A 24,147-nucleotide genomic window follows, 5' to 3' on the forward strand; every position below is an offset into this window, starting at 1 on the left:
CTTAAGTTATACAGGGTGAATAGAAATATAGTCCCCAGGGGGGGAAAAAATCCACCCCGCAGCCTGAAACCGCTCTCTGTCCCCATAGAAGGGACGAGCCGGGGTTTCAGGACCGTACCCGAGTTTGCCTCTCGAAGGTCTCCTTCAGCTGCAGATGTTTCCCAGCTTTGCTGGCCAGATCCATCCACTTCCCCTTGAACCATTTGACGGTGGGTTTTCTAAGAAGATCCTCAGCCTTAACTTTGGCTATAAAGGTGATGTTTGCACCTAGGAAAAGCACAAAGGATTTAATCTGGGATTTAGAGAGTGCTGTTTGTCTTGCTTTCAGCTGAAGGGAATTGATGCAAGTCCGCACCATATAGAGCACGGCTTACGCTTACGCTTACGGTTTCTCAGTGGCTTACTGGTTTGTAAAACCTCCTGGGGTTAATGAAAATATTTTGGAACGGCATAGACTTGATGGGTGTTTTCCTAGCTGCCGACAGCCTCATTTTAAAATGATTTATTTTGTGATATATGCGGAGACAGGGAGGATTCTGGGCCAATACTCACCGACTTTCACTGATCCTGTTTGAGGCTTTTCAACAAACAGGGTGGACAGCTGAGAGTTGGCGTTCTGCTTGTCCTGTTCCTCTCCGCCAGCAGGTGACTCGCCAAGAGACCATTCTGGAAGCGGAAAGGAGGGCGTGGATCACTTCAGGGCCCGGCTCCCCTCGGGCTGACTTACCTGTGTTGGCTGCTCTCCTCCATCCTGGTTCTTGCTCTTGCTTAATAGACCTAGATCAAAATGGCAGCATCCCCCCTGTCCCCGCAGGCCACCAGCAGAGAGGGTCAGGGTCCCATTCTTGCAGAGATGGCTCATCCACGGGCCAGGCAAAGGAACATTTTCTACGTCCTGGAAGAGTGAAGCTTGTCAGGTCGGTTGTTCACTGTCTTTGGTGTGCTAGCCGGTCCCGTTATTTAAATGGCGGCAGTGGGAGAGTCACACAGCAATCTCGGTGTCTTTCCGGGTGACTGACTCTAAGGCCAAATCTATACAACAGAATCTGGGGAAACTAAAAGAGGCGGGGGGGTCATGTAGGGGGTCAACCACCCAGTGAGGATCAGAGAACCAAGCCTGGCTTTGTACTTCTAAGGTTCCTTGCTGTGTGCTCAGTGGAAAATTCTACACAGAGGTAAGTTACAGGGTCATGACCTGCAGGTACAAACGCAAAGAACAGTAGGATTGTCCTGCAAGGAAGAAAAATACAACAAAACACCCTCCCCCCAAAAAATAAAACAAAACCCAAAACAAACAGAAGACGAGACTGGTCGGAGCTTTCCTGTAACGAGAGGCAAGCTGAAAAGGAAGCTTCTTTTGTATTTTCTAGTCTGACACTGATCAGCAGTTAATTCCAGGGAGGGAATGGGGAAGATGGGGTCACTGTAGTCTCCCTGGCTGAGCCAAGAGCAGAACTCCATCCTGGGCCCTTGGTAACTGGGGTGAAATGCATGGTTCAGTAACTCTGTACTTGTTAATGTTTCATGAAAAGAAGGGAAGTGCACGTTTAATCATTTTAGTTTTCACGTGTCAATCATGCTCAGTGCAAAGACTTCTACCCACGATGACATTAACCCAAGCAGCTGCTGGGTTACATATTCTGAATGCCCCAGTTAACGTTAGGGTCCCGCGCTCTGCCTCTGATGTTAATAATAATAGTGAGTGGTGACTGTGTGAAAGATATGAAGACAAGAATTTTTATTGTTTTGTTCGTTTCTATCCGTGCAGTCAGTGCCTATGCCACTGACTGGCCCCTACGCATTCAGTGATGGGACCAGGTTAGGCCCACAGGACAAAGTTACTGAACGAATGATAACTTTAGAGTTGTAGACACAGCTGGCAGGACCTGTTTGAAAACGGCTCAAACAACTATATTTAGGATTATACACCCAGATGGGAATTATAACTTGCTACATCCCAGGCGTGGAGACTGATCTCTACTTATTGGCTAAATGTAAAAAAAAAAAAAAAAAAAAAAAAAGACATTATCATGTCACAAACACGCCTATGGCATTATGTGGCCCGGATTCTCAAATGTGTGTTTTGTATCATGCAAAATTAATTGTTTCTCGATACATTAGTTTTTCTTATCTAGGGGAATGTAGTGAAAGGTTGCTGTAGAAGCTACAAACTGAGGAAGACAGGATTAGAATCAGTGCAGCCTCAGGAAATAGTCATTAGTGCTCGTATAGGCTTGGGGTCTGGATACCTGGTGCGGATGTGTCTGCTCACCTGAATCTTTTCTCTCCAGGGCCCGACTACCCAAACCTGAAAGGAAAGCATGATTTGGAGGATATAGGAGAGTGTAGGAAGGAGGGAAGTGGGGGTGGCTGCGACCTTCTTGGGGTACCCCCTACATCCTGTCTATTTTCGTATGGAGGAAGAAAACTACAAGTTGGTTTGAGTGGAAAATCAGTAAGTTCCAACTGTGGAGGACTCTGTTAATCTATCCTCTTTAAGAACAATAATGCTGCCAGGTGGTGGTGGCGCACTCCTTTAATCTCAGCACTCAGGAGGCAGAGGCAGGTGGATCTCTGTGAGTTCGAGGCCAGCCTGGTCTACAAAGAGAGTTCCAGGACAGCCAGGGCTAAAAACAGAGAAACCCTGTCTCAAAAAAAAAAAAAAAAAAAAAAAAAAAAAAAAACCAGAACAGAACAAAACAAAACAACAAAAAAGCAATAAACAAGCAAGGGGGAAATATATAGATGAAAATGGATGATAAATATTTTCGTCCCTAAAATAATCCATATTCAAGATTTTCTTTTCTTTTTCTTCTTCTTTTTTAAAAGACAATGTTTCACTATGTAACTCAGGCTGGCATGAACCACACTCCCATAGCCCTAGGTGGCCTGGCCTTGAGATCCTCCCCTCCCTCAGCCTCCCCAGTGCTGGGATTACATATGTACTTCACCACACCTGGCTAGAAAATCTTCCTTTTCAAAAATTTCTCATAGAAATCATCCCTAAAGCCAACATTTTCCCTCTTGCTTCCCTGACTCTTGGCTTCTACGGTGGGTCAAAGAATTAATGAGTTAAAAGTTGGGCCAGGGAGTCGTCCTAACCTGGAGGCAGGGCACTCGGCGGAGAGGCCTCATCTTCCTCTGAAACAAGAAACAGGAGGAAAAAGTCAAGGAGGAAAGAACTTCATCCAAATAACCTGCAGGAGAGGAGTCTGGAAGAGAAGAGAGAGACTACACAGAGCATTTTCAACCTCTGTGTGAGCCCTAGGAGGCCTCACACCCACAGGTAGCCTTTGAGAGCGTGGACAGAAACCAAACCAAACAGAAGGAGAATACAAAAAGGGTGTCAGAGCTGGATCATTCAACTGAAAACACAGACTTAAAAAAAAAAAAAAGGAACTTTGCCAGAGTTTTTGTGACCATAAGTCACTGGGAAAATGATGGAGGGGCTTTCCAAGTGTTCACTTCAGAGCTGAAATCAACGGCAGATGGGGTTCATGTATCATAATCATTTAGATACGGATGCACAAGCTTTTAGGGACTATTTGAGAACTGGTTCCACCCAGCAAAGCCCAGAGTTTCCCTTGAGTATTCAAGAAGCCAAAACCTGTAATGAATACTAAGTTCTGCTAAGTTTAGTGATGAGCACCTTCAGAAGTTGATAGCCATTCCCCCAAGACTGCATGGGTACTTCCAGTGCTACACAAATGAAATTTATAGATTCTAAAAATATGTTGTGCAATATCTAGGCTCAGAGACACACTGAAGTGTGCCACTTCCTGACACACCTGTGTAGCAACATGTGTGCTTTGCTTTACCTGCCTGCAGAGGCAGTTGGTGGGGAGTGTTGGAAACCCAGACTCTCCCTACCCGAAGCATGTAGGGTAAGGTTTGAATAAAGAATACACATTTACACTCTTCAAAATAGAATGTTATAGGACCTCATATGATCTCAGACATAGGCCTCAGGAGGTCCATTGCATAGAAAGCTTATTAAAAGTAGTTTAAAAATTACTGAGAAGGAGCCGGGCGTGGTGGCGCATGCCTTTAATCCCAGCACTCGGGAGGCAGAGGCAGGCAGATCTCTGTGAGTTCAAGGCCAGCCTGGTCTACAAAGTGAGTCCAGTACAGTCAAGGCTACACAGAGAAACCTTGTCTCAAAAAAAACCAAAAAAAAATTACTGAGAAAGTAGGTTTTTGTATGATCTATTTAAATATTTACAACTTTTTGTTTTGTTCTGTTTTTCAAGACAGGGTTTCTCTGTGTAGCCTTGGCTGTCCTGGACTCACTTTGTAGACCAGGCTGGCCTTGAACTCACAGAGATCTGCCTGCCTCTGCCTCCCAACTGCTGGGATCACAGGCATGCGCCACCACACCTGGTGATTTTATGTTACTTTGAACTGGGGATATAGCTTACTATTTCTTTAGACAAAATATTATAACACAGAGCACAGAGACATCCTATTATTTCATTACTTCAAAACTCAGGAGGAGATTCACCGGGTTATGAAAATTGGGATTGTTCAGAGGAAGTTTTAGTGATGGAAGAAGGTTGGAAAATGCTAGGCTGAAGCTAAACATTTCTACCGTACTGTGCTGTTTGTGCACACTCACTGACACACATGCCAAAGCCCTTGGTGAGTTCGTGTGCACCAGGAATGGACTTGAGACGATGCTCTTCTTAAACTTATTTCCAACTCTCTTCTCCGGGAATAGTCGTTAACATTCTAGAAGTTGTATACCTACAGCTACTTCTGAAATAAAGGAGAAAGCTAGCCTGGAACTCACAAGTCTTAAACCTGAAATCCTCCTGCTTCCGTCTCCTGGGATCATTGGTGCTCATCTCTATGATGGACCTTGGATGTTGCAAATCTGACCTTAAACTCTTGAACAACGGTCTGGTTGAATTCAATTGAATTTGGGTGAAAAAGAAAAGCTTAATTTTCCTTACCTACCATTGAAAGAAGATTCTGTTGCTAGGAAGAAACTATGCAACCTTTATAGGTTCTGTGACATTCAACACCATTTATATAAATGATAGAATCTTTAAAAAAAAAAAAAAAAAAAAAAGACAAAAGAAACAGTAGAGTATGGAAGTCACCCTAGCCCTTTCTCTGCTTGCAAGTGACTAGAGTGTTGATGAAAATTCTTATATTTCCTTTTGGGTTTACTAGAATACAATACACTTGAAGGCAGAGTGTGCAGACAGCAAGCTGTGCCTCCTAGGTTCACAGAACAGCAATTTCACAAAACAGACCTTGCTAACTTCTAGGGGCTTGGGAAAATAGCGGTTGCAGAGCCACAAACATGATGGCTCGCCAACAGAAATCTCCAGGGAAGAAGTCAGAGGAGAGAGAGAGAGAATTCAGCCATCCTCACAAGCCAGGTTCTCAGCGAGGTGGGTTCTCTTGGTTGTCTGTGAGCCCTGCTGTCAATCACAGGCACCACAGAGCCCGTAGGATGTATGTTCAACCTTCCAGATTCTGCTGAGCATACAATTATTCCTACCTGACTGGCTCTGAACTCAAAGTAATCCACCTGCCTCTGCTTCCTAAGTGCAGGGATTAAAGTCCAGTGCTACTGTCCTTGGCTTTCTCATAGTTGGTTTTAAATTGTCCATTAATGTAAAATAATAATAGTAATTTAAGCAATGCAAACCTCAGACAAATGTTGCGGCTTTAGAATAAAAACTAAAAGCATACAAGAGATACATGGTTCACAACAAGCCAGTTAAATACTGGCGTGATATCTTGTCTGACTTAGGCAAATTCATGAATGCCTCAAGCAGGGCGGTCACATGGAGGAAATATTATTATGCATGACCAAAATTACAACAGTGACAACAAAATATTGGAAGATAGCAACAACAGCTAACATGAATTCATTAAGTATTGAGCCACTTGATTAACATACTTTTTTTTTTTTTTAGTTTTTTTTTTTAGTTTTTTTGAGACAGGGTCTCTCTGTGTTATCTTGACTGTCCTGGACTCACTTTGTAGACCAGGCTGGCCTTGAATTCATAATGATCCACCTGCCTCTGCCTCCTCAGTGTTGGGATTGAAGGAGTGTGCCACCACACCTGGCTTAATTTACACTTTTTAAAATAATACATGCCAGCTGGGCAGTGATGGCGCATGCCTTTAATCCCAGCATTTGGGAGGCAGAGGCAGGTGGATCTCTATGAGTTCGAGGCCAGCCTGGTCTACAGAGTGAGTTCCAGGACAGCCAGAGCTGTTACATAGAGAAACCCTGTCTTGAAAAAAAAAACTACATGCCTTCACATTTTGATGCTTACAAAAACCCAATATTCATCTTATCATAGATATGTATATTTATTGAGTATTTTTTTCTACCCCAAACCTATCAAATCAATGTTATATCTTCTAGTGGCTGTCTCAGAATTGAAAAATACAACGATGTTGTTTATTTATTTTTAAATTTATTTATTTATTACATATACAGTGTCCTACTTGCATATAACTCCTGCATGCCAGAAGAGGGCACCAGATCTCATTATAGATGGTTATGAACTACCAAGTGGTTGCTGGGAATTGAACTCAGGACCTTTGGAAGAGCAGTCAGTGCTCTTAACCTCTAAGCCATCTCTCCAGCCCCCTTATTTACTTTTTTTTTTTTTTTTTTTAATGAAGCAATGGCATCAGAATACACAGTAAAAGAAATGGAAAAGTGTAAGGCATTTCAACAGATGACTGATTGAAACCTGTGGTGGCTTAAATAGGTATTGCCCTGCTTGAGGCATCCAACAGACTCATGCGCTTGGATGCCCGGCATTGTTGGAAGAAGTGTGTCAGCTCCTTCTCCAGCACCATGTCTGCCATGCTTGCCGCCATGATGATAATGGACTAAACCTCTGAAGCTGTGAGCCATCCCCAGTGAAACGCCTTCCTTGATAAGAGCTGCCGTGGTCATGGTGTCTCGTCACACCAATAGAAACTTTAACTAAGATGATGCCTAAAGGCAAATTGCTCCAAACATATCTGAGCATGAGAGTGAAAAGCACCAGGGCACAGCTACTGTGAGTTTAAAGGATCCTAAACAAAGAAAGCGAGTTAATAGTTCTGTAAAGAAATTGCATCCTTCAGGAGAGCACAGTTCAGAATGTCTGCTGGTTCACTTCCCCATGTGCCAGCACCTCACACCAGGAGGAGGAGGAGGAGGAGAAGGAGGAGGAGGAAGAGGAGGAGAGACTTCATCTGAAGTTGTGTGACAGATTAGGTAAGCATGTGGTTCATTTGAGATCATTTATGTGCTAATGTTAATCCCTGGGGAAAAGTAAACACGGTTTTATTTTACTTGCAGCAACTACAAAAAGCAATTATTTTTCTGGGAGAAAAAGAAAAGGAGCAGTAATTCTTTTGAATAAGCCTATCATACATACGTGTGTGTGTGTGTGTGTGTGTGTGTGTGTGTGTGTGTGTGTGTGTGTGTAATATACTCAACTAATAAAATACTAAAACAAAAAACAAAAACACACTTTTTTTTTTCTAAGATAGGGTCTTACTTTGTAGCCCTGGCTGGCTTCGAAGTCAGTTTTTCTGCCTCAGCCTCTTAGGTGCTAGGATTGTGGATGTGCCTTCCCATGACTGTTTGAAGAAGTTATCAGATACAGTCAGCACCCCAATTACAAGGTCAATATCAGAACCAAACAACTTTCCTTGGCCACAAAAATGAAAAAAAGTTTTTCAGAAAATTTCTAGGTTATCCCACAATAATTCAATCAGGAATATTCTTTTCAAAAAATGTTTTTTTTTTTCCTTTGTTTTTAATTTTATCTGTCTGGATGTTATGCAGAACCACGTGCAGGCAGTGCTTGTAGAGGCCAGAAGAGGTCATCAAAGTCCCCTAGGACTCTGATTACAGATAGTTGTGAGCTGCCACTTGGGTGTTAGTAGTCTAACCTGGATCCTCTTGGGAGAGTAGCCAGTGCCCTTAACCATTGACCTATCTCTCTAGTCCAGAAAAATATTGTTAATAGTGATATCCTTAGAGCTTATTTACTGAATATATTTTAATAAGACAGAGGACTAGCATGCACGCCAATAAAAGCTTCCCGGTTAAGTTCGGAGCTAATTCCGGGTGTGACTCTATTTAGAAGCTTCGAGCAAGTTGTTCTACACTGCCCTCACTAACTATAAGTATGCATCTTGCCCAGCCAATGAGAATACGGGAATAAAACTATGCACATCACCATTGTTGGTCAGCAGGCAAGCCAGTGTGGAAATCCAATGGTTGATTCATTCAGCGAGTACTTATTGGGACATGGTCATGTGAGGTTCTGTGCCAGATGCTGGAGGGAACAAGATGAGGTGGCCAAGGAGGTGATAAAGACATAGTGCCTGAGCCAGTGGGTTAGGGAAAGCCTTCAACCATGAATGTGCGACTAAGTGGAGACAACCGTCCATGACACAGGCAATGTGTCCAAGAAAAACCAGGAGGAAGCAGAAAAGGTGGACATGAACCAGATGGTCAGTGGTAAGCTGTGAAAGGAGTGAAGCCAGAGTTGCATAGTTTAAAAAAATTTTTTTTCAGGGTGCACTTTTTTTTTTTTCTTCAGTATTTTCTTTGAAATCGCCCTGTCCTGAATTAAAACAAGTGGTGGTTGAAGAGGACTACATAGATAGAAAACAGAATAAAACCATTACCTAAAGCTTCCTTATTTAAGGATATCATTTTTTATACTAAATCAACTTGCCAAGTATAAAGAGTAACTTTTTTCTTTCTTTCTTTTTTTTTTTTTTTTTAAAGGTAGTTTGTGAATCTGGGCATGTCCTCACTTATCTTCTACAAATGTAAGAAAAAAAAATGCTACTAAATTTCGGAGATTCCGTCTTCTGGCTTTATTCTTTCGCTATACCTGTTTTCTGTAAGGAAGTGTCTGGCGACTAGCTGCTTTTAGTTTATAGAAATTTATTAAAACATATAAATGGGGCCTGATGACCTTTGCAGGCTGAGGGTCAAGCCCAGGCTTTGTTTAAACCATGACAGCTTGCCTTCCAGCATGACATCATCTGTTCTGTTGGTGTAGCCTCGCAGGTCGGCCCCAAGCACCTTTCCAAATTTAGAAGCAGAGGTATACTCCATTGGTCTTGTTGAGAATAATGTTACAATAACTTCAGCCAGGACGTTCAAACCTCCCTGAAGCCATATCATGGAAAGATTTCTAGGAGTTTGCACCGTCTGCATTCCGTAAGAAAATAGCCTTGAACTATGGCCACGAAGCCAGGATTAGTATCCGAGGTACTGTCCAGGGGCAGTCCTGAAGGTCAGGACAAAGGGCAATGTGCTAACACTGTGCGTTCATTTACAAGAGCGTTAAGTTCAAGTCATGTGAAGAAAATCCAGTATACTGAAAGAAAGAAAATATTTTACTAAGGTATAGGCAACAGTAGTGTAGGAATTAGGAAGTGAAATATTTGACATACAAAGAACATACAGATAATTAACAGGCTTTGAGCTGTGTTCAGGAAAGTAAAGAGTCTTCTTATTGTAATCAGTAAACAATTATTCTGAAATTTAAACTACATTATTCATTGCTTAATTAAATGTCAATGTAAAAATGATGACACAAGCACATAAAGCGAAACTGTCCACCGACTTCCATGAAAACGTTTCTCCACGGGAAGGCTATTACTCCTCAGCCTAAAAGAGATGGCCGGTGGTGACGGTGACAACAGCCATGGTGAGACACAGAAATACGTGATAATAATTACTGCTTTCCCGAAATTGTGCTAGTCTCCACAAAGTGCAAAACACGGGTCAATATTACATCAACAAGTGAGGTTTTCCGTTCAGTAAGTATGATGTCTGCTTAATATGTAATATCAGTGTCTACGGATCCACGTCTTGTCAGGAGGATGTACTCAGGTCTGTGAAGTGAGGGGCGGGTCTTCACAATGGCTAGTGAAACCTGAAGCGGTCCACAGAATGACTCAAACACTGACAAACTTTTTTTTTTGAAACATCTGGATAAAAAATTTTCCCAACTGAAGCAAACCAGGATCAAACAGATTCTCTGAAGATGCTCAGTGGGACCCCAAAAAACAACCAACTCACAAACTCCCACGCTGCCTTCTCCCTGAATGCTTGTGACTTTGTTTTGTAGTGGCTTTCCTTTGATTGGAAATGCATGTGAGAGCCACATGCCAAAAGCAGATGGTTCTTGCAGATGAGATGCAAATGAGGAACTGGAAACCACAGGGATGAAAACTAACCCCAGGAGGTCACGGGTCACATGACCTCCGGAAGGACACCCCACCCCCCACCCCCTTTCCTGTTCTGGCCTTGCTGAATTCACTCTCTCCCTCCCACCAACTCACCTTTTGCCGGAGCAGTTCCCGCCTCTTTCTCTTTATTTGGTTCTGTGTGGAAAGTACAAGCACATTTTTAAAAGTGTCTTACAGCACTTTACTGGGTGACGAGCAAAGAGTAGAGGGAGAGGAAGGAAATAAATGATGTTAGCGGTACTACGTAATCATTATGCTGCACATTAATGGGGGACTTGGGGATTACAGTTCAGAGTCATTTTTAACCTTTAATCAAAGCAGTTAATATATGTGATCAGTTTTAAAAGTATATATAAAAACATGCAATACACACTTGTTAAAATACACTTAACCCAGCTTGGCGCGGTGGCACACGCCTGTAATCCCAGTACATGGGGAGGAGGCAGGGGCAGGCGAATCCCTGTGAGTTGGAAGCCAGCCTGGTCTACAAAGTGAGTCCAGGACAGCAAAGGCTACACGGAGAAAACCCTGTCTCGAAAAAAACAAAGCAAAACAAAACAACAACAACAACAACACTCTTAACCCAGGCCAGGTGTGGTAGCACACTCTTTTAAATCCAGTATTCAGGACTTGAAGGCAGAGGAACTCTGTGAGTTCAAGGACAGCCTGGTCTACGTAATCAGCTTCAGGACAGCAGGGCTACGCAGAGAGGCTCTGTTTCAATAAAAAACAACCCCTCCCACCAGAAGAAAAAGAAAAAAGACTTACACCTAACTCTGCCAGGACCATGTTGTTTTTATAAACTAGAGTAGAGCTGAGTATACTATGTGGGTGCTTTGTTTTATGCTTCAGCCAGGGACATTTTAAGGAACTTTGACCCATACAAAGGGTCCCAGTTGCTCAGCTTCTAGCTGTTACAAGGAGGTATAGAATGATTGTGGGATGTTTGCAGTTTCAAAAATGTTCCTGTGGGCACATGGATTAGGTGGCAATCAGTGTGCCGTGCGGACAGTGGGATCAGATTTTGTCGTCAATGTCATCCTCATTGCGTCTCTTTCTGTTCGTAATCATATTAGTTTAGAGACGAGAAGACAGTCCGTGTAAGGTCATAACTGTTGGGACTGGAGGCATGGCTCAGGTGGTTGACACTGCCTGTAACTCCATCCCTCTTCCGGCCTCTGCCTGCACCTGCCTCTAGATACAAGTGCCTGTACAGTCACACAGATACCCACACACAAATACACCTTAAAAGATTAAAGTAACTGTTTCAACCATAGCGGGGCGTGACGGCACACATTGTAATCATCAGTTCAAGACCAAAATCAAAACAAAACAAAAACACATTAAACATCACTTCAAGCATGAGTTTCTTTCCTCCACTGTCTGTCTGTCTGTCTCTTCCTATAAGTAGTGAGCCATAGTTCAGCTAGCTAAGGATTATCTTAGCACAGTTTGAAAGGAGGCATTTTAGCCATAGTAGCTCAATATTGTGTAATAAATAATGAAATATGACAGAATAAGGGAAACTTTTTGGGGGGGTTTCAAGACAGGGTTTCTCTGTGTAGCCTTGGCTGTCCTGGACTCACTTTGTAGACCAGGCTGGCCTCGATCTCACAGAGATCCGCCTGTCTCTGCCTCCCAAGTGCTGGGATTAAAGGTGTGTGTCACCACCTGGGAAACATAATTTATAGTGGCTAAAACCAACATGTGACCTGTCGGCGGGAGGGAAAGGCTTGTCTGTCATGGCCTCTAGGCTCTCAGTGTGCTCACCGATGGCCAAAGTAAGCTTTACATACAAGAAGAAGACAGCAAGGAAGAAGATGATCCTAAGAAGATTGTCACAAATCTGCAGGGAACTTCAAGATTGACATCTACAAAGTACTGGACCAACCAACCCAAAGGGGAGCTTGCCCATTTGACCTCTTACTGCATGGAGCCTGTTTCATTCATTTGAAGACTCTGCCTAAGGTTTTCAGTGAGTCGGGTATTCCTAGCTAGACAAAGGGGCTTCTGGGAACAACTCGAGTCTCTCAGAATGCCCTCCAGAAAAAATGGAAAAAGCTCCATAACCCTCTCATAAATTTCTAGCAGGAGAAAAAAAAAAAAGGAGGAGGGCACTAGAAATTGAAACCTTACTCAGATCTCCTTTGGCTTGGACAGAACCAGCCAGCACTGGCATGCTACCCCCTGGCTTCACACCACGTTGCTGACCCAGGTAACTAGTACATAATTGCATACTGTCCCAGAGGCTTCCTTACAGCCTCACCAGCTCCTCAGCGGAGACGCTGAGTTTCATTTCATTGTGCTGCAGGCTGTTGTTTCACTGTTAATTTGACTGCAAACCAAACAATACACAAGACTGCTTTCTGTTTATAACTCCATACTGTGTCCGGTGCGGGGAGAGTTTTAGCTTTCAAGTGTTTGCAAGAGAGCTCTGTGTCCTTCTCCAGGCTTAGGGTGCCACCTAGAGTTGTGCATGTGGAAAATGCCCAGGGAGCGACTCAGCAGCTGTCTCTTTAAGGAGGAAGGGTGACAAGAAAGACATGTTTATTTTTTTGTGTGTGTGGGGGCAGGGGGTTGGCTTGGTTGGGGGGAGGGGTGGCTTGAGGGACAATGCACTTGATTTTGGCTGCTTTCATCCTGGTAGGAACAGTCACACAAATGACTCTCGAGGGCCACACAGAGAGTTTTTAAGTGTCAGTTGGGCCGCCTTTATCCTTTCAGCTCCGGTGTCTTCCTTAACCCACAGGTCTCTCATACGTAAAGCAGACTTTGTATGTTGCCAGCTGTATGTAGACTCACCAAGAATTTTGCTGGCTAGTCTTAGTTACTTTATTTTATTTTTCCCATTATGGTAGGCAAGAGAATATGAACAGCCCAATAAATTGGATCTAATGGCATGCTCCAGAGATCCCAAACTTTTCTGGAAGCTTCCCCCAAAGGGTTTTTGAAGCTGCCTGATTAAGACATAGACCAAGCTGAAAAGCTACAGAGCTCCGGGCTGAGATAATGATCCATAAGATATGATCACAAAAAAAGATGTAAAGCCTGACTTTTTACAATATCAGGGAAAACTTCATAGATGTTTTTATATTCCACCAGTATAAACAGTGAGCCTGGTGACAGCTTCTACATAACAGGAGGACTTAGGAACGATCTCACAAAACACACGAAGTGCCGCCCAAATCAGGTTAATATACTGTGTATTATTTTGGTTACCAGCTTATCAGAGCTGTGATCACCCAGTGTCTCAGTAGGAAGTAGGTTAAAGCTCACAGCATCCATCCACGGAAAGAGGCCGAATCATGCTAGGGCAACGGACTTCACAGCGTTGGCAGCTCAAACCCATGAGGTGATGGCTTTACTTACCATCTGGGGGAGGAGCCGGGGCGGACACTTCATTTTCTAGAAATGAAAAGGATAACGGAAGAGTTAGGGCTCGCTTCTCCTAAGTAAAGGCTGCTCCAGCCAGGCCGCCATCTTCCTGTACTTGCTGACAGAGAGTCGCCGAAGGTATTAAGAGGCCCAAGGCACAATGCCTTGTGGTGTGCGTGGGGAACCGAGGACCTGGGTGACGTGCTATAGATGCTATGGTGAGATACAGATCCAGGATAGGCTCACCATTTGCCACTAAGCTCTTAGTCTGAGGCTGGGAAGAGTGGTGCACACCTGTAATCCCAGTACTCTCCCAGTAGAGGCAGGAGAACTGATAGCGCATTGCCATCTCTGGCTATATCCCAAGTTCCAGGAGAAAATCCTATCCAAGCAAGTGAGGACTGGGGACTTAAATATTAAGTGTGTTTCCTCCACTCTGCAATAATGGCAGTGGCACTGGTTTGATATGTGAGGGCTACTGTGAGGATGAAACGAGACCCCAGCAGGTGGCAAACACATACTGTGGAGTTTACACAAAGCCCCTTTAAGAGATTCCCATACTGGCTGACCTAGGCCGCCTGCACATGCATTGCAGCTGTGTAGCTAGATCTTTTTGGAGGATGCCTGACAGTGGGAACGGGGACTGTCTGTCTCTGACTCTTTTTGCCTGTTTTGGGGACCCTTTTCCTCATACTGGGCTGCCTCACCCAGCCTTCATCTAGCCTTCATACGAAGCCTGCCCTTTTCTGAAGAGAAATGGACGGAGGTGGGGCAGAGGGAAGGTGAGGAGAGGGGCTGAGAGGGGGGCAAGGGAGGGGGGGAGAGAGAGAGGCGAGGGAGGGAGAGAGAGAGAGCGATTCCTTAGTACAAAAGAGAAGGCATCAAGGTGACTCCAGTAGAGGACATTCTGAAAGGTGATGACAACAAAGTCCTCTGATTTCTGTAGCTTTTCATTTCATTACGAGGCAAAGTGCTGGTCTCCGGGAAACAGAACTAAGGTCTCCTCACACTGGTTGTGTTAAGTACACAAGCTAAGGATACCCTCCCCCCCACGTAGGCTTATCAAGCCCTTCCAAAGCTCAGGGTTTGAGACATTTCATGTGGCTTTGCGTATGCAATGCGCAGAGTGTGGAGCAGTGTGGCTGTGCAGTCTGGTAAAGAACCCTCTGTTCAAGCACACACTATTTCTACGTAGCTACAGGCAGAGTCCCCACGGCGAAATAGCACGAAGCTGTCCCTGCGGGACTCCCTCCCATAGGCACCAGGAACTGGGTATTCCTGGTTCTGTGTGAGTGAACCTGATGCATTAATTCCAGGACAGGAAGAGACTGTCAATGAAGGTAATCACCTTTAAAAGTGCTTCCCTCTTGATCTTTTTTTTTTTTTTTTTTGGTTTTTCGAGACAGGGTTTCTCTGTGTAGCCTTGGCCATCCTGGACTCACTTTGTAGACCAGGCTGGCCTCGAACTCACAGCGATCCGCCTGCCTCTGCCTCCCAAGTGCTGGGATTAAAGGCGTGCGCCACCACACCCGGCCCCTCTTGATCTTTAAACAAAACCTGGGGGTTGGGGATTTAGCTCAGTGGTAGAGCTCTTGCCAAGCAAGTGCAAGGCCCTGGGTTCGGTCCTCAGCTCTGAGGGGAAAATGATTAAATAAAATCCAAAGATAAGAAAGTTGTATTTTAGGCAGATAATGGGATCCTGGGAGTTTTGCATTTGTCCGTGCCTGGGATGCTGCACAATCCACTTGGCTGTGGGAATGCACAGACTTTAGCATGCACAGGTTGAAATGGACTTAGACAAATGAATGGATTATACTATGACAGAAATCAGAAAATGAGAAATATAGGGATGTGGGGTGCAACAATGTCTTTTTTTTCCCTCTTTCTTTCAACGATGCCTTTTAAAGACATCATTATTTTGTACCTGGTATAAACTTCAATTTGTTTATTTACTTAAAATTTTTTTTCAAATATTCTCATGATTAATAAATACTTTCTTATTTATTAATGAGAGAGACGATAGATAGGTAGACAGATAGATACCAAAAGAGAAAAAGTATATAACCTTACATGCTGGCAGAAGATAACACAGCAGGATATGAGATCATTCACTGGCAGAGTGAGACACTCATATCCCGTCAGATGCCATTGGCAAGAATGCTTTCATGTGTTCACCTCATCACAGAAAACATCATTAACGCTGTTCTCCACCAGAAGATGGATGACTCGGCCTCTCTTACTTTCAGAGATGAGAGTGAAGAAATGGAAATCTAGTAGTGACAGCCGTGGCTCTGGGTGAGTTGTTGAGGCGTGCAGATGGATATCAGAGTGCCAGAGTAAGAAGCCAGTGCTCTGACACATTATCTTTCGGTCTGAGCCGTGGCTGCACCATGCCTGAGCACCTCTTCCCGGATCTTTCTGCACACAGTGCTCTCTGTCTCCTGATCCTTCCTCCCCACCGTAGATGCTGTTCACTGGGCTCCTCAGTCCCATCCCACTAGTCTGTCTGAGAGGGTCTCTTACCCACTGGGTTGGGTCCACTCTCTCCAGGTTACCATTTCCCGGTCTTCCTCTTGCTGTGCTACTACAGCCATCCTGTTCTGGAGCTGTGTTTTCTGTCCATCCTCTGACCTTCCTGGTGCTGAAGGTGACTGATGTCTTGTTCTTTTCCCCACTGGACCTTCTGCCTTTCCTCTGTGATGATATCAGAAAGAACTAGGTGGGATCCTGACTCTGGGCCTACCCTATTCTGTTGTTACACTTGCATAGGCTTGGTCTACCTTTATGGCTTCTTTCAAGGCTCTTGAGGCTGTGACAATTCTATTCTTCCTTATTCTGTGGCTGCATCATAATATACTACTTGTCAACTATGACTTAGTTATTTTCCAGCAGTCTCAGTATGCTTATATATTTGCATATATATATGCTTATATATTTAATCCCCAATTAAATACTGACAGGGCTGGGGTTTTTTGTTTGTTTGTTTGTTGTTTTTGTTTTTTCCTTCCTGGCATCTTGTTGCATTGCTGAAAACACATTCAATGTATAGTAAACTAGGCAACAAAAAAAATGAAGAAAGGCTTCATGGGTGGCTGTGTATAAACTATCAAGCTGAATCAGGCTCCCAGCTTTGTTGTTGAGACGAGATCTTACTGTGGTGGCTCTGGCTAGCTTCAAACTCTCTGTGTAGTCCAGGCTAGTCTAGAACACATTGCAATCCTTCTGCCTGGGCCTTCGAAGTGCTGGGGCACCAAGCATGCATTGCCACACACAGCACAAGGCACATTTGCTAAGGATGGCTATAGCTTTATTATTTGTAGGCTCAATTTTCTTAACCGATATATTTTATTAACAACTTAAACCCGACTAACCAAAACAATAGGCAATGAGGATTAATGGACACAATAACAAAACCTTAAGGATATCAGTTCCGAGGAACAATTCTCAGGGCATGAGCCACAGGATTTTTTCTGCTGGAACCTGGAGTAACCAGAACCCAGAACCTCAGCAGGAGCCAGAGCCCTGAAGCCTTCCCTCGAGTGGTTCTCTCTTGGAGCATCTCAAAGTGCCGCTATGAACAGCCAAAACTATCCCAAGTCTCCAAAAAGCCCCCGCCTCCAGTTCTGGGCTCATTTATGTATCTCCTCCCAGAGTCTGTTCACGGGATCTTTTCAGCTGGCAACAATTAAGCTCCTGCACAAGGTGGTTGCTCTTCTAGTGGATTAACCTCACCTGTTCTCTCACGAAACTGTTCCAATCCCGCACTTGGAATCCTAAAAAACACGTTTATCTCTCCTTCAATTATTATTATTTTTTTCAGATCCAAGCGAGGCCTTGGGTGAATTCTAACCAAATAAATTAGAATTGTCTTGGATGCTGATGCTGTAACCATGCCCTGCATATTAATTGTCTGTCCCCATTGTGTCTGAAGGACCCATGCACTCACTATACAGCAGGCCAAAATACAAAAACAAAATGAGAATTTGAGACCTTTCATTCAACTGCCCCAAATCTGGAAGCCACTGTTTTAACAGCCAGCTGTGTAACAGATTGTCCAAGCTGTGGAGACCTCATAGGACATTAATGCTAAGATATCTGCATGAAGCGGAAATGAGCATTGTGCGCCTCCTTGGAAAGGAAATTTGCCCTCTGAAGAACACAAAAAGGCCATCGCTTTGCAGCCAACAAATAAACAGCGACAGCTTACCAACATCTGTTGCATTCAGGACTAACTTATATTAACATTTTTAATTCTAGTAAGTTACTGCCTGCAATTGTCCCCTTTTGGTATGGGAACTGAAACCCTCACAGACCCTACAGTTCATGAAGAGAGGCTAGACTCTGTACCTTCCAAAGCGGCAGTTCTCAACCTGTGGGGTCATGACCCTCTGATGCCCTTCCCGCCATACCTTTCTTCCCATTGGGCTAGCCTGTGGCAGGGCCTGTGCTTCTTCTCCCAGTTGCTCTGAAGGAGGGCAGAGGAAATGAGCTGATGACCGTTCTGACATTATTACGTCACTTTCCCCTCCTATCAATCACTTTCAAGGTCACGTAGCCTCTTCAGCTGCCACATTTGCCAGAGCATCCCTCAGTTGCTTCATTAGGAGACGCAACAGCGCCTCAGGGTGGTTGGCGGGGAGGAATGAGTTAACAGGCATCACTTGCTGGGTTTTCTTAATTGTCATCATTTTTACTTGGCCATGCCTGAAATGCACCTGCTAAGGATTTGCCTCATCTTCAGGACCCTGTGTGTGTGAAATCGGGGTGGGGGGGGGTAGGCTGATGAGGCAGCCAGGAATGGGACAGATGTGCTTGCCCACCTCCACCCTAACACAAATTAGATAAGTAGACCTAACTATCAACCAGTCGCCAATTATGCTGAAGTGGAAAGGATGGGGGGCGGTGGGGGGGAGAAACTCCCCGCCATTTCCGGGCCATTGGTACAAAGAATTCGTGTAGCCTGGAATTAATAGGTGCCCGGGAAATGTTGACAGCCAAGCAGGCTTGACTCAGAAAAGGAATCATTCCCAAAGTTTCAGCACCCCCGTGGGATGCCCTATAGCATTCCCCATATTGCTGTTCGCGTCTCCGCCTGTCTCACGGGCCAACTTTGTCATGCTCAGCCTTGTCACTAAAATCACTTGCACGCACCCCGAATTCATTGGCTGCTTCTGTGGCAATTATTCATTAAATAGAGTTGCCCCTCATGTCGCACTGAGTACGGCGGGGTGGGGGTGGCGGCGGCGGGGAGGTCAGGGGTGTGTGTGGGAGCACCCATTATGGGTTTGGCAAAAGCAAGAGGCTTACAAAACTGGCTGAGAGAGGAGAGATGCCCGTGTTTCAGGAACTCACAGGAGAATGATTGTCTGGTAGTTGTGGTTTCGTTGGCCCCTGCCTCTGTGCCCTCTGACAGTACTCAGAACTCAGCCTTCCATGGGCCCTTCAGCTTCAGAAACTGCTCCGTGCACAGGATCTGACTGAGCCACAGGCTCTAAAAGGAGATCAGTGCCAAGTCCGAAATTCTGCACTTCTGACAGGCTTGTGGGCACCACTGGTGCTGCAGGTCCACAGCCCACACTTTGAGCACCAAGGCTCAGCCCAGCTCCTAAAGGTCAACTTGTTCCTCTCCCATTTCATGGATGGTTGTGTACATGCTAAGGCGTTTACAGTAGCCGAGGGCCTTTCTTCCCTTTTTGGTCACAAGCTTCTTGAGGACAAGGCTGGGCTTTTCTTCCTCTCCAAATTCCACACAGCAGGTGCTCCGTAAATATAGTTAACTGGCAGGCAGTTCCTCCCCGCACAAAAGCCCCTTCTCCTTGCTGCCAAGAAATCAAGAACTGTCCCCTGGTGCTCCGCGGGCAGCTTTCTTCAGCTGCATTACCCACAGGGAACACTATGTCTTCCATGGCTGCCCTCCTGCTGGCTCAGGCGCCCAGGCATCCGCCCAAAGCCATCTTTTAGATTTCATCTTACTGTCAACACACGTCTTGCATTTCTTAACAAGGGCAGGAGAGCAATCGCGGCTAGGGTTTTGGCTCTCAGGGAACAGCGCACCCCTTCCCTTTCTAAGGAATCTGCCCCCTTTTAAAAGTCCAGGCTGGAAAGACAAATAGAATCAAGGAACCTGTTCCACCAATTTCTAGGCAAATACCCCATCAGTCAGCTGGTAGCTGGGTCCCTGTGTTTTAACAGCCGAGAGGCACCTCCTTTGGCAAACTCTCTAAATCTTAAACAAGCAAACAGATATTGACTAAGCCAGACGCCACTAGACTTCTGCCTACTTAAAAGCCACTGAGCTTCTTTGGGGACCAGCTGGATGAAGGCAGCTTTTGTCTCCTCTCTTTCTACCAGAAAAATGTACCAATAGGATGGCATGGAAACGCGGGACTGTGTAAGTTGCTAAAGAAAGAGAAGGAGGAGAAGGGGTGGGGAGGGAGAAGAGGAGGAGAAAAAGATAACTGGGTGGGGAGGGGGCGGGGGGAGCTCGAATAATTTGGTGGACAATATAAAGAGGAGTGGAGTTCCAGCCAGCCCAGTGTACAGAGTGAGTTCCAGGACAGCCAAGGCTACACAGTGAAACCCTGTCTCCGAAAAACAAAACAAAGAACAAACAAACAAACACCCCTCCCAAAAAAAGTTGAGTGGGCTTCTTAAGCAGCAGAGAAGCTAGCTTCTGTCGTCCTAGAGCAGAGTGGCTGGTCTTTGATCTTGTCTAACTAATACCAGGCTTTCCCTCCCTGGGCAAGGCTGAAATGCTTTCAGATGCTCAGTCTATTTATGGTGGATTTTTTCCCTATGATCACCTACTGTAAGCAGCACAGGTATGCCACCAATGGCATGCCTGCACAGACAGCTTGTGCCCAGGCATTCTAATTGACGGGCACTGGTGGCAACGATGAGACAGCCTCATACGTGGCCCTCAGCTGCTGAAGAAACACTGGGAACCAGAGACTCCATAAAAGGTGCGACTTTCTCCAGTGGGCGCCATTTCCACTCTCAGTGCCAAGGGTTCTGTGCTCAGTAACTTAAGTGGGGGAGGGAGGGAACTTTAACTCTTAGATGGTATTAAGCTGTGTGTGTGTGTCTGCCCACTAGAGTGACACAACTCAGTTCTCTCTTTTCCATAGGCTCACTGCCTGTCACAAAGCTGTTACGCTAGTTTCACAAAGCAAAACTATTATTACATTATTGTAGCTTATGTTGTCATGTATTCAAATAATACATTATCATTAAAAATATTCTGCGGGCCCCTAGGTATAACCTCACTTAGGCTATCATAATAGTTTTACATAATAAAACTATTGTTGCATTATTGTATTTTGCATTGTCATATATTTAAATAATACATTATCATTAAACATAAATTAAATTTTATTTCATTTTTTTGTATTATGGGTGGAATAATTATTTGTTCGACATGACTGTTACACAGGTATAGAGAAGGCAGGAAAAACACATTTAAAAGGTTATCATTGAATACCATGACTATGTTTTTCACTCTGTCACCTATGAGGAAAATTTTTGAAAATGAATCTTCAAAAGCCATCCATCCTTTGGTAATACGGCTTTGAGGGAGAAAATAGTATAATTTATTTGTTTATTTTTGAGACAGAGTCTAACTATGTAGACCAAGCTATGCTGGGGTTACAAGAGTGGCTCACCACGGTCAGCCTTAATTATTTCTTAAACGCATATTTGTGTGTGTGTGTGTGTGTGTGTGCCCTCAGCTGCACACATATAACACACACACACACACACACACACACACACACACACACACATGCACATATATGCATCTGAGTGGGAATAAAATGTTTTTTGGTAAGGTCTTCTTTGATGTGAAGTGCAGTCACTTCTCTCCTTCCACCACCTGGGCCTCCGGGAGTAAACTCAGGTCCTCAGGCTTGGTGGCAAGTGGCCTTTGCCTGCTGAGCCATCTTACTGGCCTGTGTTTCTTATTCTCAAGGTAACATTCTGAGTTCGAAATGAAATATGTGACTATTTTCTATATTGAACACACCAATGAGGTCACTTTTGATAATATGACAAATTCTCTTTCTTTTTCCGTTAAAAAGGCGGCAAGGCCTGCAGGCCCTTTTCTTTGTTGACAATGGACTCTGGCACTCTGTGCTTGCTCCAGGTGGAACCCCATCTGCCCAGGCGACAGCACCCCGGAAATAGCCTCAATGCAAAGCACAGTTTGCATGGAGACATTTGCCTTACCACCTAGGGAAATACCGGCTATATGAATTACTATCACCAAAAAAAAAAAATCCACAAACATTTGATTTATAATAAGAGTTCTGAAACTATGGGTTGCAATTCCTGAGTTCCCAAGACTCTTTACGGAGTCTAGGATATCAAGGTTCTTTCTGTAATTTTAAGATGTTATTTGTATTTTTTCATTCACATTCTTAGAAGTAAATAGTGAAGTTTTCCAAAGGACATACCACCCCATACATACATACATACATATGTATATATATAAAATGACACAGTGTTCTGACAGCTTATAGAATGCGAGCTTATATATTTTTATGTTTGAAATATCTTTGGGTTTTTAGTTTCCTAGAAAATAATAATCAAAAACTGGTCACTGCCTTCAGTAGCTAAGAGTGGTGTGCCTGAAGCCCACTCACTTCTGAGGTTGAAGCAACATAGCAAGGCCCTGTTCTACAAACATAAAAAATGTATATGTGAAGATGTGCAAAATATGTATCTGAGTGAGAATAAAAAGATGTTGGGGGTAAAGTCTTTTCAAGTGTGAATAAATTCATGTTGTGCACTTCATCTAGAGCTTTGATTGGATAAAAGTGTGAAGCTCTTAGAGAGGACACAGGTTCAAGCTCAGCACCCACCCATGTGGTGGCTCACAAGTGTCTGAAACGCCAGGTCGGGGGATCTGACACCCTCTCCTCCTCCTCCTCCTCCTCTTTCTCCTCCTCCTCCTCTTCCTTTCTTCTCTCCTTCTCCTCCTTTTTCCTCTCCTCCTCCTTCTTCTCCCTCTCCCTCTTTCTCTCTCTCTCCTTCTCTTCCTTCTTCTCCCCCCCCCACTACCTCCTCCTCCTCCTTCTTGGTGAGGTCATACAGGCAGGAAGATGGACCTGGGAGGACTTGGAAGTGACTGTGATTGGGGGTGCATTGTGTGAAATTCCCAAATAATCAATAAAAATATTATGTTGGAAAACAAAACCATAAAATGACTTTGGGGGCAGTAACTTGTTTTCCTATGGCCACAGTGATAGAGACATTGTGTACTGGGTGGCATTGCCCAGTGCTGCTTCCTTTACAACTCATCTGTCTTATTCACTTATCCTGATAAACAGGGGCTGGCCTGAAAGTTACATGGGCCACTGGGACGGAAAGTGCATTCGTGTCAAGCTCCCCAGGCTGCCTGCGCTAAGAACCCTGAGCTGTGCCTAAGTGTGGAGTGAGTGCAGAACACTAGCCTTGGGGGAGGCAAGCCAGGTGTCCACAGGAGCAGCTTTAAAGAAGTTGCTCACCTGTAGGAGCCTACTGGCATTTGCATGGCCTTAAAAGTGAGCGCCTTCCTAAAGGCTGGCTGTTCTCAAGGTTGCACCAAACTCCCCGTAGCTAGATTCATCCTCACCCCACGTGCATAACAGCAGAGGGAAGGGCTTTACTTAGTGTTAGGCAGAACAATAAAAACAACCTTCCAGCAAGAACAATAGGAAAGCAATGAATTACTGGATTAATTCATTGATTACAATTAAATTTAATTGATTAAATCAATAATCACGATTAATTTATTATATAATCAATTCTATCACTATTACTTAATAATAAATTAATGAGGAATGATTAAATTATATTAATAATGTTATTTTGATATTTATTTATTTTAATTAATTGATTGATTAATTAGAATTTGAAATGCAAATCAGTATTAACTTGCTTGACACAAAAACAGTAAGTTGGATTCTTGGTTTAAGGTGTTTTACATTAGCTGCAATATAGGATGAAGTTAAATTACATCCCCTGTGCATTTTTAGTTTTTGATATAGAATCTCACACAGCCCAACCTTACAGCTGCTATGTGGCTAAGGATGCTTTCAAGTACAATCTTTCTGTCTCTACCGCCCACCTTCTGGGGCTCCAGGCCTACACCACGACAAGTGGCTCCCACTCTGTTTCATTTTTTAAATATAGAGTTTTTTTTGTTTCTTTTTTAGGTTTTTCAATACAGGGTTTCTCTGTGTAGCCTTGGCTGTCCTGGACTCACTTTTGTAGACCAGGCTGGCCTCGAACTCACAGCAATCTGCCTGCCTCTGCCTCCCAAGGGCTGGAATTAAATGCGTGCACCACCACACCCAGCAAGAATTTTTTTTTTTTTTAAGTATAGATATATTACATTTTAGAAATGTTTCTCCCCAGTATTGATTGAAATGATAAAGTTTACCAGGCTCTAGAACAAGATGAACCCTTAGCCTTGCACACAGGCCCCACTCTTTAAGATGACCTAACCCGTGTAATCCAGATTTATCTGCTGTGGCCACGGGTTCTAAG

General features: G+C 44.2%; 1 protein-coding gene across 1 annotated transcript in view; it reads right to left on the minus strand.

Moving 5' to 3' along the window:
- Positions 1–24,147, minus strand: part of Mybpc1 (myosin binding protein C1) — an 86,702-nt gene that overhangs the window by 53,094 nt on the left and 9,461 nt on the right. The window contains exons 2-7 of the mRNA XM_051172645.1: positions 13,615–13,650; positions 10,339–10,380; positions 3,103–3,141; positions 2,273–2,308; positions 553–666; positions 119–267 (exon numbers count right to left, since the gene is read on the minus strand). Coding sequence (XP_051028602.1) covers positions 119–267; positions 553–666; positions 2,273–2,308; positions 3,103–3,141; positions 10,339–10,380; positions 13,615–13,650 — 416 coding nt within the window. The remainder of the gene's footprint in view (positions 1–118; positions 268–552; positions 667–2,272; positions 2,309–3,102; positions 3,142–10,338; positions 10,381–13,614; positions 13,651–24,147) is intronic.

Source organism: Acomys russatus, chromosome 31 (genome assembly GCF_903995435.1).
Source record: "Acomys russatus chromosome 31, mAcoRus1.1, whole genome shotgun sequence".
NCBI lineage: Eukaryota > Metazoa > Chordata > Mammalia > Rodentia > Muridae > Acomys > Acomys russatus.